Source organism: Planococcus citri, chromosome 1 (assembly GCF_950023065.1).
Source record: "Planococcus citri chromosome 1, ihPlaCitr1.1, whole genome shotgun sequence".
In the NCBI taxonomy this organism is placed as follows: Eukaryota; Metazoa; Arthropoda; class Insecta; order Hemiptera; family Pseudococcidae; genus Planococcus; species Planococcus citri.
This window is the reverse complement of record NC_088677.1, coordinates 13,324,395-13,342,335: the sequence shown is the minus strand read 5'-3', so window position 1 is coordinate 13,342,335 and position 17,941 is coordinate 13,324,395. Positions and strand designations below refer to the sequence as shown.

The 17,941-nt window shown below is 34.7% G+C and overlaps 1 protein-coding gene across 1 annotated transcript in view; it reads left to right on the top strand.

Annotated features, from left to right (window-relative positions):
* Window positions 1-14,759, top strand: part of LOC135849108 (phospholipid-transporting ATPase IA-like) — a 52,393-nt gene extending 37,634 nt beyond the window's left edge. Inside the window, exons 2-4 of the mRNA XM_065369355.1 lie at window positions 5,190-6,503; window positions 13,126-14,632; window positions 14,694-14,759. Coding sequence (XP_065225427.1) covers window positions 5,190-6,503; window positions 13,126-14,632; window positions 14,694-14,759 — 2,887 coding nt within the window. The remainder of the gene's footprint in view (window positions 1-5,189; window positions 6,504-13,125; window positions 14,633-14,693) is intronic.
* The last annotated feature ends 3,182 nt before the right edge of the window (window positions 14,760-17,941 follow it).

Sequence of the window (17,941 nt, the reverse complement as noted above, 5' to 3'; positions counted from 1 at the left end):
TTACCTACCCAGCTGCAAAAGGAGTATTCTTTGCAGAGTGTGTGAGTAAACGTGTTATTTGAGCAATTTTCTTTAATGAATTCGTGTCGAAGTTTAACAGTAAATTTGCTAAATAGCCAATATGTGTTTCTATAAGGCTGATTGCAAGAGAGTTTTTGCATTTGTTTTTGACCAAAAATTGCCAAAAAATGCTCAGTATTTTACAAAAATGGTCAAAATCTCAATTTTTTGTCGAAAATGTTCACTTTTATGACAAAAATTCGGAAAAATTATCATTGTATTAAGTCGTCGTTCTTTTTTTTGCAGTAGTGGGAGGGGGAAGGAAGAATACTGACTGCGATTTTGGTTCGCACAGTTTGAAAAAAATAATAAAATTGCTAAAAAATTGTCTGCGAGCCTTAGTTTTTCATTTTCGATTTTTAGTTTCTGGATTTTAGTTTCAGTTTTGATATGTCAGCTCTGTGTAGCTTATGTTTGAGCTTTCAAACCAATTGACAGTAGTATTGAACCATTTTTGAGCCTGCAGAGAATTTTTGGATTCTCAGGTGTTGAAAAATTGACTGAATTTCGTTATGGTCTTTTTCATGTATCCGGTTGCGAAAGAGCTCAATACCACCACCAACTGACTTGGGAGACCAAAAATAGGACACGAATCAAGTTTCATTAAATTAAATTTTTTTTCGTGAAAACTGAACCTGAATTTTCAAAAATCTGAAAAAAATCAAAAAATTTAATACTCCGACAAAAAATTTATATTTGAAAAAAAAACGAGTCATCTGCTATTCGCTGATTGCAAGAGAGTTTTTGCATTTTTTTCCAAAAATTTCCAAAAAAGTTTTTTTTTTTGCGGAGGTGGGGGGCGGGCGGGGAAAGGAGGAACATTTATTGCGATTTTGTTTTGTAAAGTTCGGAAAAATAATGAAGTTGCAAAAAAAAAGTTTTGAGCTTTCAAACCAATAATTGGTAGTAGTATTTAGTGTTGCTCAAACAACCGGGTCAACCGGTTGCACCATAAAATTTGCACCCGGTTGGGGAGCAACCGGGTACCCGGATTCGCAACCGGGTGGAAATTTCATTGAAAAAGTAAATGAATGTTGTAAAAATAGGAATGTCCGCGATTTTTTATCAAAATTCAATATTCGCTTTAGAAAATTATTTATTTGACATTTCGGATTTTCGGCAGTAATAATTGTAGATTCGCGTCGTCTTTGAATTAAAACATCGACATTTCGCTAAATTTATCTTAAAAATCGCAATTTTTCTTGATTTTTTCATTTTTCATCAATTTTTGAGGTCGGAACCGGTTGCCACCCGGGTACCCGGATCATGTTATCAAAACAACCGGGTGTCCGAGAAACCGGGTGTTTGAACAACACTAGTAGTATTAAACCATTTTTGAGCCTGTAGAAAATTTTTAGATTCTGTTGTGTTGAAAAAAATGACTGCATTTCGTTTCGATATTTTTCAAGACAATTTTTCCAAAACTGAAAAATCCGCAAATCTGGTTACAAAAGAGCTCAAAACCACCGCCAATTTATTTGGGAAACCATAAAAAAGACCTGAATCGAGTTTCGTAAAATTTGATCTTTTTTCATAAAAACTGAACCTGAATTTTCAAAAATCTGCAAAAAATTGAAAAATTGAATCCGCGGTCAACTGAAATTGGCAAATGAAGCTAAAATATACATATAAGTACTCCGAGACAAATAAACAAGTCATCAGCTTTTCGCTGATTGCAAAAGAGTGATTTCTTTTTTTTTGCCAAAAATTGCCAAAAAAAGCTCTTTATTTTGCTAAAATGATCAAACTCATCTTTTTTTCATAAAAATCGAACCTAAATTCTCAAAATTCCGCTAAAGATCGAAAAATTAAATCCTCAAACTAAAATTAGCGAACCAAAAAGTTAAGTACCAGTATATCCAAAAAAAAACAAAACAAGTCATCAACTATTCACTGATTGCAAGCGAGTTTTTGCATTTTTGTTTTTGGCCATAAATTGCAGAAAAAAGCTCCAAGTTTTTCTAAGAAGATCAAACTCTCGCTTTTTTGTCAGAAACTTCCACTGAAACTCACGCGAGTTTCAGTTTTTCATTTTCGATTGTTAGTTTTTGGGTTTCAGTTTCAGTATATGATATTTCAGCACTGTGTAGTTTATTTTTGAGCTTTCAAACCAATTAGTAGTAGTATTAAACCATTTTTGATCCTGTAGAAAATTTTCAATAGATTCCCTTGTGTTAAAACAAATGACTGAATTTCGTTATGATCTTTTTCGCGACAATTTTTCCAAAACAGAAAAATCCGCAAATCTGGTTGCAAAAGAGCTCAAAACCACACCCAATTGCTTTGGCAGACCAAATAAATTAGCACGTGAACCAAGTTTCATAACGTTAAATCTTTTTTTCACAAAACCTGAACCCGAATTTTCAAAAATCACCAAAAAGTCGAAATCCAACTAAAATTAGCATGCCATAAAGCCTGTTCGCATAAGATAAAAAAGTCATCAACTACATATGTATTTCCTGATTGCAAGAGAGTTTCGCATTTTTTTAGCCAACAATTTCCAAAAAAGCTCTGTAAATTGCTTAAATGATCAAAATCTCGCTTTTTTGTCAGAAATTTCCAAAAATTATCACTTTTCTGACAGAAATTTGGAAAAATTATCATTTTCTGCCGGTAATAGCTGAAAAGTCCATTTTTTAATCAAACTTTTTTTAATGCAATGTCCTGGATCGTTTGTTATTTTTTTCTGTACACATCAAACTGTTTTTTCTCACGTTTTGTAGGGCTTTGCCTTGCTCAAGTCGTTGTTTTTTGGGGGGGAAGGGGTGGGGGAGGAATATTGAATGCGATTTTGGTTTGTAAAGTTCGGATAAAAGAATAAAATTTCAAAAAACAATTTCTGCGAGTTTTAGTTTTTGGATTTGAGTTTCAGTTTTGGTATTTCGGCCCTGTGTAGCTTATTTTTGAGCTTTCAAACCAATTGGTGGTAGTAGTAGGTATCAGGCCATTTTTGAGCCTGTAGAAAATTTTTAGACTCTCTTGTTTTGAAAAAATGACTGAATTTCGTTTCAATCTTTTTCACGACAGTTTTTCCAAAACTGAAAAATCCGCAAATCTTTTTGCAAAAAAGCTCAAAACCACCGCCAATTGATCTGGGATATTAAAAATAAGACGTGAATCAAAAGTTTCTACAATTCTAACTTAGAAGTAAAAAAACTAGTTCGCTGATTGCAAGAGAGTTTTTGCATTTTTTTTTTTGGCCAAAAATCCCCAAAAAAATCGAAATCCAACTAAAATTAGCATACCAAAAGCTTGTTCGTATAAGAAAAAAAAGGTCATCAGCTGTTTCCTGATTGCAAGAGAGTTCCGCATTTTTTTTGGCCAAAATTTCCAAAAAAGCTCTGTATTTTGCTTAAATGATCAAAATCTTGCTCTGTTGTCAGTGGGTTTCAGTTTCAGCTTTGGTATTTCAGCCCCGTGTAGCTCATTTTTGAGCTCTCAAACCAATTAGTGGTAGAACCTATTAACCAATTTTTGAGCCTGGGGAAAATGTTTAAGATTCTTTTGTGTTGAAAAAATGACTGTATCAAAAACACTGCAAATCGATTTGGAAGACCAAAAATAGGACGTGAATCAAGTTTCATGAAATTTAGTCCAAGAGAGTTTTTGCATTTTTTTTGGCTAAAAATTTCCAAAAAAGCTCTGCATACTGCTGAAATGATTAAACTAACGCCTACTTGTCAGAAACTTCCAAAAATTCCCACTTTCATGACAAAAATTTGGAATAATTATCACTTTTTGTCAAACAGTTGAAAAGTCAATTTTTTGCATTTTTTTAATGCAGTGTCCTGGCTTCTTTGCGATTTTTTTCTATGTACATCAAAATGTTTTTGCTCACGTCTTGTAGTGTTTTCGGTTGCTCAAGTCGTTGTTTTTTTTGGGTGGGAGAGGAGAGGAGAGGTATGGTAAGTAAGGAATATTGATTGCGATTTTGGTTTTGTAAAAGTTCGGAAAAAATAATAAAATTGCAAAAAAAATTTCTGCGAGTTTTAGTTTTTCGTTTTCGATTTCTAGTTTTTAGATTTCAGTTTCAGTTTTGGTATTTCAGCCCTGTATAGCTCATTTTTGAGCTTCCAAACCAATCGGTAGTAGTATTAAGCCACTTTTGAGCCTGTAGAAAATTTTTTAGATTCTGTTGTGTTGGAAAAAATGACTTGACAATTTTTCCAAAACTGAAAAATCTATAAATCTGGTTGCAAAAGAGCTCAAGACCACCGCCAATCAATTCAGAAGATCAAAGTTTCATAAAATTTAATTTTTTTTTCTCGTAAAAACAGATCGAATAATTAAATTCACCAACTAAATTTAGCAAATCAATAGTACATGTCACAAATCGAAATACCGAAGAAAACAAGTGATCAGCTATTCGCTGATTGCAAGAGAGTTTTGCATTTTGTTTTCATCATGATATGAAGTCGAATGAATTTCTCGTTTAGAACATTCAACTAAAAAAACCATTCGTACACGAATAAAAAAAAATTCCGAATCAGTCTAGAATTTGATTTTGAGTAATTGCTGATTCAACTACTTACTTATTTTCTCGATTTATAGGAAGCTAAAGTACAACCTTAACTAATTTATTAAGTATTCAAAATGAAAAAAAAAAAAACTCTTATTAATATTTTTGTAGTTGATTTCATAGAAATTAAAAAAAAAAGTCAGTTCCCTTCGTAAATAAGAAATAAATGGTTACCAAACCCATAGATTTCGAAACTCCACGATGCGCGCGCCACCACAAACAAGCAGGTAAATATTTATCAATTTTTATCTCGATAATTTTTTTTCGAAAAAATCTCAAAAACTTGCTCGCTATGATATCATTGTGTGAAACGAAACCGAGTATAATTTGACGTACGTATTCGAAATGTAATTTTTAAATCGACAAATCGTGAGTATGTTTAATCACAGATTTATAATTTCATCAATATTTCTGTTTGGCAGATTGACGAAACATGACTCGTTAGCACTGATAACAGAACAACTGGCGGGATGCAAAAAGAAAACGATCAGCATCGGACGATTTTAATAAACGAAAATCAAAAAATCAAATTCGCATCCAACTACGTAGTAACCGCCAAGTACAACATTTTCAGCTTTCTACCGATATTCTTAATGACTCAATTTCGCAGCTACAGTAATTTATTCTTTCTATGTATCTCGATCATTCAACAACTACCCGGTGTATCTCCCATGGGCCAATACACCACCGTCACACCCCTCGTAATCATCTTGATCGTAACCGGTCTCAAAGAACTATACGAAGATATCGTTCGACATCGCGAAGATAAAAAAGTAAACTCTAGAGTGACCGAGGTTTGGAAAGACGATACGTGGGCGCAAGTTAAATGGCACGAGATCAAAGTTGGCGAAGTGATTCGAGTCAAGAATAATCTCGAGTTCCCGGCCGATTTGTTATTGGTGTGTTGCAGCGATAACTCGACCGGATTGGCTTACGTCGAGACGGTCAACTTGGATGGTGAAAGTAACCTGAAGATTAGAAGGGTTCCGTTTCAAATGCTCGATAAATGCATCGATACTGTTAAAACGCTCAGAGGTGTGATAACCTGCGACAAACCGAACGAACTTATATTCAACTTCAATGGTACGTTGCAACCCTTAAAACAGCCCAAACTATCCCTCAGCGAAGATCAAATCATGCTTAGAGGGGCCATCTTACGCAATACAGACTGGATCCTCGGTATCGTCATTTATACCGGAATCGATACCAAAATATCGCACAATTCCAGACGTAAAGAGCACAAGAAGTCGAGCAAAAGCGATATAATCAATTGGCACATGATGGTATTGTTCACGGTATTCGTCTTTTTGACCATATTCAACAGCATCATGTACATCCTTTGGGATTATAAAATGAAAGAGAGCGTCTGGTATTTAGACTTATCATCTCAGCAAGCGTTCAACTACCTATCCATATTAACCTTCGCCATCGGTTACAGTTTCATGATCCCTATTTCGTTGCAAATCTATCTCGAAGTAGTCCAACTAGTCCAAGCCAGTTTCATCAACAACGATAAGAAAATGTTCTGTAAGCCGAAAGCGGTCCATGCTAAAGCGATGACTTCGACTTTGAATTCGGATTTGGGCAAAGTGAAGTATATTTTCACCGATAAAACGGGCACATTGACGCAGAATAGTCTCGAGTTTCGTAAATGTTCGGTGAATGGGGAAGCCTACTCGGTTGCAGATATCGATAAGCTGAAGGCGAAGTGTGCGAAGAATTCCACTTGCGATCATTTTTTCCTCGCTATATGTCTCTGTCCTGGTATAATTCCGGTGTTTAATAAGAATACCAAGAGTTTGCAGTATTACGCTTCGTCGCCGGATCATTTGGCTCTGATTCAGGCTGCGAAAATGCACGGATATGTGTTGAAGAATAGGAATTACAAGAATGCTACGGTCGCTGTGCAGAATACCGATGTTGAGTAGGTATTTTACGTAGATTTTGTTGTCTCGTAGTAGTGTCTGTTTAGTGTTTAGATTTTAATTTAGGGTGAGTCAATTTGATGAAAAAAAGCGAAAGTTTGAAGGGGAAGGGGGTGAAGAGGGAGGAGGAAGAGTGATGACTCAGATCCATTACAGTGGAGTCTCGATAACTCAAACTCCGTTAACTCAAAAACTCCGATAACTCGAAGCAGAGTCTGTTTCCCTTCAACTCTCCATAAGACTCAATGTAAAATTCACTTCTTTACCTCGAAGTAAAAAGTCTAAAAACTCCGATAACTCGAAGTAAAATTTTTGAAAAAGACAAGAAAAACCTCTGTAAGTCGAACGTTGCCAACGTTTTGCCTCTATAACTCGAATTTCTAGTTGAAAACACTTGTAAATTCGAATCACATTGATACAAAACTCTTATCACATTCACATATCAGTTATCTTCAATGGTACAATCTCATTCCATACTCCATACTTTAATCCTTTCGACCAGGTATAATTACGCGTTTCCAATTCATTCTAGTGAAAAAAAAAAACACTCATCTAATTCAAAACTTCGCTAACTCGAAATGTACCAAAATTAACCTCTATAACTCGAACTCCGATAACTCGAAAACTCCAATTACTCGAAGTCAACTCCTTCTCCCTTCAGCTTCGAGTTATCGAGACTCCACTGTAATTAGTTAGTGTTCCATTAAGTGTTTCAAAATCCAATTTTGAAAAATGAGTAGGTAATTTTTTTACAAAAATGATTTTTTTCACGTTTTAGCGAAGGTTATCGAATTTTGCATTTTTAATGGCATTTTCTAAAACCAAGGATTTATTACACCCCCCCCCCCGGTCGCTCCTCCGGGACAGTTTTTTTTTATAAGGGGGAGTCCTAAGGAACATTTCTAACATTTGTACTAAAAAAAAAATGTGGTCCAAAATAGCGGCCATATAGATTTGACAGGTCAGCCGAAATCGCAGATTTTGTGTTCCAACATTGCACAAAATTTTTCAAATCGTACAAAGGTAGATCAAAAGATCAGGCAAAAATTTATCACCTGTCAAAACTTCAAGTGCTAAAGTGCGTTATTCGATTTTTGATGAATTTTTGAAAATCAAATTTAAGTCAAAAATGAGGGGAAAAAAATAAAAATTTCACCAAATTGGCCAAGAAAGCTGAAATTTGGGATATACCCTGTTTTCGACATGCCAAATCGATTGGGAACTGTTTCAAACCGTTTTGAGCAGTTCTGGAGCCTCCAGTAGATTTTTGGAACTCGAAACTCCCACAAAATTTCATCAAATGGAGTTTGAATAGCCGAAATTTACTCTGCAAACTACTCTCTAAATTTGAAGCAGTGAAAATTCACTGCTTAGCAGTCACGACATTTTGCCTTTTTAAAAACAGTGGTTTTTTACTGCCAAACAGTAGAAAATCTACTGAATTGGTCAGTAAAAAAAAATTTTGACTGACCGATTCAGTATTTTTTTACTGTTTTGCAGTAAAAAACCACTGCTTTTAAGAAGGCAAAATGTCGTGACTGCTAAGCAGTGAATTTTCACTGCTTCAAATTTAGAGAGTAATTTCAATACGCTACGAAGTCAACTGCAGGGAGATTTAAAGTCGTTTTGGAGCCTCCAGCGATTTTTTGAAAAGTCGTGTGGCATTTTTTGGAAAATTGAAATTTCTAAAAAGTAGCTGAAAGCTTCAAAACCATTTGAAACCACCATGTAGTCGACTTCATATCGTATTGAAATTAGTTTGCGAAGTAAATTTCAGCTTGCAAACTCCATTTGGTAAAATGTTGCGGGAATTTCAAGTTTCAAAAATCTACTAGAGGCTCCAGTAATTTTCAAAAAGTCGCTGGAGGCTCCAAAATGACTTGAACCCGCCTGAAGTCTTCTTCAGAGGGTGTTAAAATTGGAGTGTAGAGTAAATATCAGCTTTCCATCGCCATTATTGACGAAATTTTGTGAAAATTCAAAGTTTCAGAAATCTGCTGGAAGCTCCAGTAGTTTTCAAAAAGTCGCTGTAGGCTCCCAAACGACTCGATATTTACCTGAAGTACTTCGTAGCGCATTGAAATTAGTTTGCAGAATAAATTTCAGCTTTCCAACTCCATTTTGATGAAATTTTGTGGAAATTTCGAGTTCCAAAAATCAGCTGGAGGCTCTAGAAACTCTCAAAACGGTTTGAAACAGTTTCCAATCGATTTGGCATGTCGAAAACAGGGTATATCTCAAATTTTAGCTTTATTGGTCAATTTGGTGAGATTTTGATTTTTTCCGTCATTTTTGGCCTAAATTTGATTTTCAAAAATTCACCAAAAATCGAAAAACGCACTTGAGCACTTGAAATTTTGACAGGTGATAAATTTTTGCTTGATCTTTCGATCGACCTTTGTACGATTTGAAAAATTTTGTGCAAGTCCTATGTTGGAACGCAAAATCTGCGATTTCGGCTGACCTGTCAATCAAAATGGCCGCCGTTTTGTAAATAGGGCCACTTTTTTTCGAGGACAAGTGCTAGAAATGTTCCTTAGGACTCCTCCTTTAAGAAAAAATCTGTCCCAGAGGATCGATGGGAGGGTGCAATAGATCCTTATGCGCGCTCCCCGACTAATAGTAAACATCGAGCTTTTGCCACGTGCATATGAAATTCAGAACAGAGGAGGAAATTGGTAGAGCTGGTATTTAGAAAATTCCAACTTCATCAACCTCGCCAGTTGAACAGTCTCATTTCAAAAAATTTCTGAATCAAAAAAATTGACGCATGTAAACCTACTCCAATAATAATTGATCTAGAGGCTAAATGAGGAACAGGACGAAGGGAGAGGGAGTTGATTAGCTTGAAAATGTCGAAAATCGGAATTTCAACATTTGTAGAATATTTCGGTATCGCATTGAGGATGTTATTACATCTCCATCGTAAAACCCATTTGATAAGAATTTAAGAGCACCAAAATTTGTTACAAAAGGTGAAAATTTGCTCGATTCTATAAATAATTTGTTGACCAAAAAAATTAGAATCGGTAACCTACCTACATTGTAGTACATGGAGATAATGGGGATGGGTTCCTGGAACCCAGACCACGATGAATTGAAAGGGAAAGCAAAGGGGTATGAAGGGCCCCAAAATATGGTTTGGAAAATTCCACTCGCAATGTAGAATTTTATGGTAGGTACCTACCTTGCCTCGAAAAAGCGACGACGAGGAGGGCTAAATTACATTTCAAGCTGAAAATAACTTACCCAGCCGCGTACTTTTGGGCATTTTCTTAATTCAACGAGAAAAATTCTTACTCACCTGGAACATGAAAAAAATACAAAGTTGATTAGATGATTTAAAATCATTTGGAAAATTATCCTACTTAACACCAAAGTAGATCTAAAAAAAAAAAAACGACTAAAAAACATTGAAAACAGGAATTAAATTCAACATAAATTATAGCTCATGCTTTAAGTCAGATAAGTATGATACATTAGAATCACGTTGATCAACCATGGCATACATCTATTTATCATCATTGATTTCATCATTGAAGGATGCAAGTAAATACCATGGATCAGTCCTCTGAAGGTTGTACTAATTTCTGGAGATGTTTTTGTTTTAGGTAATGGATTTGAGTTGTTTTGCTGATTAAGGTGCGTTAACGGTGCGGGGGGGTGCAATAGATCCTGAAGCGGGCTCCCCGACTATTAAGAGCGTTCATTGATGAACAACAGAAGTGTTAATAAAATTGCCTAACCAGTTTGCCGTAAATACGAAGTGCATTATTTTTTTAACCACAAAAATGAATCTTTGAATTTCGGGGCGTATGAATGGGAATTTCGGCCACGGGGATTTCTTGGCAGCGGGGAATTTATTTCCGGTGTCTGATTCTCGCCATAGAATTTTCTTCTACCTGAAAAGACCCATTTAATGGTGCATGAAAAAACGAAGAACAAAATTTCTAAAATGGAAAAATTTTGCTTTTTGAATGTTTAGTTTTGAAAACTAGAATTTTCGAATGAAATGGTGACATTTCGATATAAGAACAGAAGAGCTTACTAATTTACAATTATTTAAAAAAATTGAAATTCAAGAAAATTGATTTTTCAAAGCTGCATTTTTAAATTTACAAATATTATTGATAAGTAATTGAAAATGTGATTCAATAGTTGAGGTTTTTTGCTCCCTTTCTCATATAATTGGTATCAACAGAACCTCAAAAGATTATGACAGGTTCGGTCAACTTGAAATGAAGATTTTGATTCTTTTAAATTTTACTTTTGAAATAAGTCAAAATTTTGAGCTTGTTTCCTGGCTCCTCATTTTTTTTTTCTTCAAATGACCAAATTTAACAGCTTGAAAAAACATCCATGACAAAAAAGTAATTTTCCAACTTCAGAATCGCTTTTAAAATTTTTTAGTTTTTCAAACATGGAAAAAAATGCTTTTTACCGAATTACTTTTTTAAGCTTTGGGGGCCGATTTTTTCCAATTTTTGAATCATTTTTTTCCACTTTTCAATTTTTCTCCATAAGTTTTTCTTTCAAGTTTTTTTTTTTTTTTTTTTTTTTTAATTACCGCAAAAAAATTTAGTTATTGTCACAATCAAGTAGGTACCTATTATTCGACTCTTTTCGTTATCATCTCAAATTTTTCGGTTTTCCACATTTTCTTGATGTTTCAGTATCAGAATCATTTTTCAAATTTTTCAAAGTTTTTTTTTGTTTTAAAACGAAGGGAAAAAAACAATTTCTTCATATTTTTTCAAATACGTTCAACATTTTTCAAAAACTTTTCCTGATTATTCTTTCAACTTTGAGGACCAATAATTTATAATTTTTGAGCGATTTTTCAAGTGTATTTTTTTATTTGTTCAAGTAGGTACTTACTTATTTTATTTTCAATTTTTTTTTTTCAAGAAGTGCTCCAAATTATTGTTAACAATTTGGTAATCTTTCGACTCTTTTCGCTATTAATTCATAATTTTTTTTTTTGGTTTTTCGAAATTTTTTGGTGTTTTTTAGCTGTAAAACCAGAAAAATTCTCCAATTCTCATTTTGTCATATCACGTTGATACTATACTGTACTGTTCATTCTCGATCGTTTTAGATAAAAGATGTCAATCTTTGGGTCCTCCCCCTTGTCCCTCTCCCAACATATTGAGCTCACGTCACAATCTCTTATTTTAACGAATAAAATTGAATTATTTTTCAAAAATAACGAAAAAGAATTCTCAAATTGAGAAAGAAGGTAATTTTATGTAAAAAATCAAGAAGTTTTCTCATTTCAAAAAGGTACTTACTGAAAAATTTAAAAAAAAAAAAAAAACAGATGACAAACAAACAAAATAAATCCAATCGTTGCAAAAAAATATGTTCACGAATATTATTTTGCAAAATCGAGTTGGTTGGAAAAAAAGAAAAAGAAAACAAAAACCAAAGAAATTTTCAAGAAAACATAAAATTTAATGACTTCAAAATGATTTAAAAATCCCCAAGGGTTTGATTGATTTGAACCCAAAAAGTGAAATCTATATAATTTCGAGTTTGTTGTGTAAGGCAAAGAAAGAGGAGGGTGAAAATTTGGAATTCTGCAATGTTCATTTTTCATTTTACTTGAAATTTCCTTGAAAATAATTCAAAAATTGCCTATACTAATAATTTGGTCAATTTGAGTGCAACAAGTGAAATTTTCATAATTTTGAGAGAGTTTTAGAGTTAGGGGGGGGGGAGTTGAAATTATATGATCATAGAATGACAATTTTTTATTCCACTTAAAATTTTCTTGTGGTTAAAAAAATTGTAAAAATCGTTCTATTTTTTCAAAATGGACAAAAAAAGATGTAAAAAAGACGACAAAAATCCTGAAAAGTTCCAAAAAGTGGAAAAATTATGACAATCTAAGCTTGTTGAAATATCAACAAATCCATGTGCTCATTTAACTTTTTTAGTACCGTAGCAACGAGGAAATTATTTTTTTGTAATATTTTTGTCTCCATTCCCATAACATTGTTGGTTTTTTGAAAAAAAAATTATCCTTGAGAATTTTAAAGCCTCAATTTTAAATATGATTAAAAATCATGCATTTAAAAAAATCAAAAAAATATGGTAAAAAACGTCTAATTAATACTCGGAAAAATCTCCTTTCCTAGAAAAAATCACCTTTCCTTCATCTAGCAATTTTGGCCTCTCTGCTCAAAACTTCCTTTTCCATTTCCAAATGAAGAAATTAAAATTGTTTAATTTTTATTACAAAATTTTTCTTTTTAAATAATTTTTTGGTCGAGAAAAAACGTCCTTCAGCTCTCCAAGTATGAAAACCTCTTCACAGATCATCATCCTACTTAAAAAAAAAACTTCAACATCTAATTAAGTAGGTAAATTTTTTTGATTTTTTTGAACTTTGTGGAGAAGAGGGGCTCTCGAAAGTATTTTTTTTGAACTTGGGAAACAATTTTTAAAACCAAAGAGGTAATTTTCTCCCAAAATCCATTTTCAGGGGCCTTAAAACACACTAAATCAAAACTTTAAAACAATAATCTCGCAATTTTTATCATTTCACGTCACCCTGTCAACAACATCAGCACTTAGTTCACCTCTTCCATACCTAATTCCAAAATTTCATTCTTCCAGATACGAAATCCTAGCCGACATAGAATTCACCAACGAACGCCGAAGATCCACCGTCGTAGTGAGAACACCAGAAAAACGAATCATATTATACATCATGGGCAGCGACGATATGATATTCTCTCGTCTCTCGAACGATGCCAGCATCAAAGACGTGACCTACAAACACGTAGTAACATTCGCTCTGGCTGGTCTACGCACTTTGTGCATCGCTATGGTCGACGTCAGAGAGGACGAGTTCAATAAATGGATCAAATTGTACGAAAAAGCCAAGCTTTCGTTACAGTCTCGAACCATAGCAGTGGCCAGAACAGCCGAAAAACTAGAAAGAAATCTTAATTTGTTGGGCGCAGTCGCTTGCGAAGATAAACTCCAAGAAGAGGTACCCGAGACGATAGATTTTTTCATCAAGGCAGGTATCAAAGTATGGATGTTGACTGGTGACAAGCAAGAGACAGCTATAAATATAGGATATTCGACCAAACTGCTATCTTCGAGTAACTTGATGTTCGTTTTGAATTCGGAGAATATAGCCGAACTTCAACGTAGCTGCGTCGAGATCACGAATAAAATGAGCTCCAACAGGAAGGTAGCTTTGGTCGTAAATGGTAATTCGCTGGGGTTACTGCTCAGCTCGGATTTCGCCGATTACTTCATTACTCTTTCGATGAACTGCGACGTAGTCATATGCTGTCGAATGATCCCCCTTATGAAAGCAATGGTCGTGAACTTCGTTCAAAATAAAACCCAATGGGTTACTTTGGCCATCGGTGATGGAGCCAATGACGTAGCTATGATTCAGACAGCCACCGTCGGCGTAGGTGTCTCCGGAGTCGAAGGTCTACAAGCTGTTCACGCTGCAGATTACTCCATAGCTGTGTTCAAGCACTTGAAGAGATTATTATTCGTCCACGGTACTTGGAATTACAACAGGGTTTGCAAATTGATATACTACATTTACTATAAAAATATACCTATCGCTATCACCCTGCTTTATCTATCATCGGCCAGTGGCTGGTCCGGATCTTCGTTTTTTGACGATTGGGCGTTCACCCTGTATAACGTCCTGTTCACCGATGGAGCCACCGTAGCTGTTGGTATATTTGAAAAAGACTATTCCGAAGAGAAACTCATGACTGATTACTCTATCTACAAAGATAACGATTGGTTCGACACGAAGAGTTTCTATATTTGCCTGATCAATGGAATATGGCACGCAATCGTCATGCTTTTCATCACCATGAATATGTTTGCCACGAACACAGTGTGGGAAAATGGCTTATCCGATCATATCTATATTCAAGGACATATAGTTTACACTAATATTTTACTGCTGGTTTTACTCAAGTGTAGTTTGCATATTCTGCACTGGACCAAGTTTTCAGTTTTTTTCGTCATATTCACAACGATGCTGTGGATTCCTGTGTTGTTTATTTATAGCTATATGTGGGATGCGCTTTTCCTCGATCCGGATTTGATGGGTATGGGTACGATGATATTCGGCACGCCTGTATTCTGGTTGAATTTGATTATCGTTCCGATTTGTACCATGTTTGTTGATTTTTGCGCAGTCGTCGCCTATCGGACGTTTTTCTTTAAGAATACTCATGGGAAAATTAAAGTTATTCGTGGGATGAGAATAGTCTGATGAGATGAGGATTGACGAGAGACGTTGAGGTGTTTTAAACATGTATTTTGTAACTTAGCTAGATTTACTGAAGTACCTTTTCTTGTTTTTAAAACTAGGTAATCGATTTCTATATGTACAATGGGCTGTATGTGTAATACTTTGTATTAAATGATTGTTGTTGTTGTTTTTATTAGGATTTGCTTACGAGAATTTAATCGAGTTGAAAGTGACGTTGATATGCATGGGTGGAGGGGGGGGGGGGGTAATGGTAATTGGTATTCATGAGAACTAGGGCATACCTTATTTATAAATGGTGGACATTTTTTTTTCGTTTTTTTCGCTCCCACCTCCTAAAGTTGTAACCTCAGGTGAGAAAATCATGCCATGACATTTTCAGACTCCTCATGAAAAATAATTGGAGCTGGTGAGCCCCCCCCACATTTTACAAAATATAAAAGGAGTTCAAGTGTCAGACAAAATTGTTAAAAATAAGACCTTTCTATTTCGAACACCTCATTGTGAGTCAAATTCATACTTGGATAAAATCAAATAAACACCATTTTTGGCCTCCCTTCCATCTTCACCCGAGACTGACCAGTGGATTAGAAGGGATGACTCTCATATTCATACCTACTAAGGAAAAAAATATGGAAATTTCTACAATCACGTTGATAAAAATAAGTCGTGCTAGGAAGCCCTACCCCCCCCCCCCCATCAATTTAAAATATATTTTTTACATATTTCTCTTCCAAATTTTAATCCTCCAATTTGGTCGATCTTCATCGGAAAAGCACTACGTCAGATTTTTAAAAACTTGAAAAAAAATTCAACACTAAAAATTGATATTTTTATTATTTTACAATATTTTGTTACTGCGGACCCAGTCCCTCAGTGGGTGGGGGGGGGGGTTCAATTATTTTCACATAATTTCGAGGTACTCAACTTAAGCAACGCATTTCTCCAAAGCTATGATACTTCGATCAAAACTGATTTCACAGTTCAAAAAAGCATTGGATTTTTAACTTTTCAAGCATTTCTAAATTTTCAAAAGTTGGAAGTTGAACTTTCAAATTGAAAGTTTTAAGATGAAATCTTTTATTATAGGAGGGCAACCCCCTCCTCCCAATTTGGGCAAAACTTTCAAAAAATAATCAGGGGCATGTGATATATCGAATTGTTGGTATGTTTTTGTGACGCTGAACACGAATATGACATCAGATTTTTGATTGGACCTCATCCACGGCCCCTAGCTCCTCCCCAAAGTGGGTAAAAGTGAAAAAAATGGTTTCATTTGTGTGTAACATAAAATACCTAGTATGTTTTCGAATACAGCCTTCGTTTTAAAATGCCAACTAGCCGAACTTGTCACATGAAATTTCCAACTATTGACAACTCCAAAATGACTGTGGGGGGGGGACAAAGACACCCCCACCACATCGGTTTTATCATCGTAGACCCTAGAGATTATTTATGTTGCTTGTTATTTAGGAAAGTAAGTAATCTTTTATTGAACAGTTCAACGTTTCATATGAAAACGCCTTCCGTGATATTTTATGGTAAGCATATACCTATAGCCTATACTACATACCTACAGTTTAGAATTCAAAAATGTATGGCTCAGATGTATTCGTAAGGGTACCCGATGAAAAACAGAAGACTTATGATGATAAATAGTTGAGGGGCAAAATGTATTTTTTGGACGAATAATCGCAAATCATAATCATGATAAAGCTTTGAAATTTGATACGATGAACAAAGACACAATTGGAAAATTTATACCTTAAGCCCAGTAGGCAATCGCCAAGACTCAACCTTAGTATCAACTTTTCAGTCTAGAACTATTGTAAAGAATTTGTGAGGCACGATAGCTGTAAAGAAAGAAATAAGTGAAAGAATATTATTCCCAAGTGTCGCTTTTTTCAGAAATTGTCGTAAAATCTCACGTTTTTTGCCAAAAATGGTGATAAAACCAATGCTCTTGTTAAAATTGTCATATTTGAACAAAAGTTGTTTTTTTTGCCAGAAATTGTGTAAGTCCTTACATAGTTGCCAAAAATTGTTTAAAAATTGTCTCGTTTTCAACATCAAAAAGTTTGACTTAGTTCAATTTTTAAAAATTGAAAACCAGAACATCTCGGTTTTTTCTTGTGATTTTTTTTTTACATTAAAATATAACGGAAAAAAATAGTTGGTCAAATTCGAAAACAGGGCGGAGAAAAAGCTTGATCATTTCAAAAACAGCATTACTAGAACGACGACGGTTATAGTACTTAAGTAATCATAGTTTTTTTTTGATAAAATCAGCAGTTTTCTTGAATGTAAGTGAAAAAGAATTTTGAAAAAATCGAAATCGTCAATTGTTTTGGGCAGGATACCACCACATAGTTTAAAAAATTCAGTCATCTTGTCCGATTTGAATTCGATGAACTCAAATTTGAAGTCTATTTCATTCCAAACTTCAACCCAGCGCCCTTATCATATAACTTATTCAGAATCCACCCCCCCCCCCCACATTGAAAGAGATTTTTTGAAAAAAAGATCGATTTTGTAGCATCGGTTATTCAAAAAATTCAATTCTAACCGCCTCTGTCCCTTCCCCCCCCCACATTGAAAGAGATTTTTTGAAAAAAAGATCGATTTTGTAGCATCGGTTATTCAAAAAATTCAATTCTAACCGCCTCTGTCCCTTCCATCATGAACAATTCGGTACCTAATTTGAATTAATATCTGTTCATTTTTGAATTGAAGTTCATAAAGGGCGCAGAGAAAAAACTGAAAACACAAACTTAATCGAAGAAAACGTAAAAGAAGCGTTTTGACAAATTCATCTCACTGTTAACGGACCATTTACCCAGGCAGACAAACTGGCTAATTGCAAGAGAGATTTTGCTGATTGCTTGTATCTACTTTGTTTTTAATTTCAGATTCAGGTGAAAAATATTTCACGATGTTCACCGTCCATTCCCCCTCTTCCAGCCTTTAAACCAGATAGTGTCGTCAAATTAACTTTTTGGAGATTCTCCATGTTTCCATGTTAGGGAAACAAGAGCTTGAAATACACAAATCACTCTGCATTCCAAATTCAGCACGCTATCAAGGCAACTGCAGGCACCCGGATTCAGGTCTTTTTAGAGCCTCTATAGCAGATTTTTGAAACCTAATTTACCAGGGGAAAAATGTCAACGACGA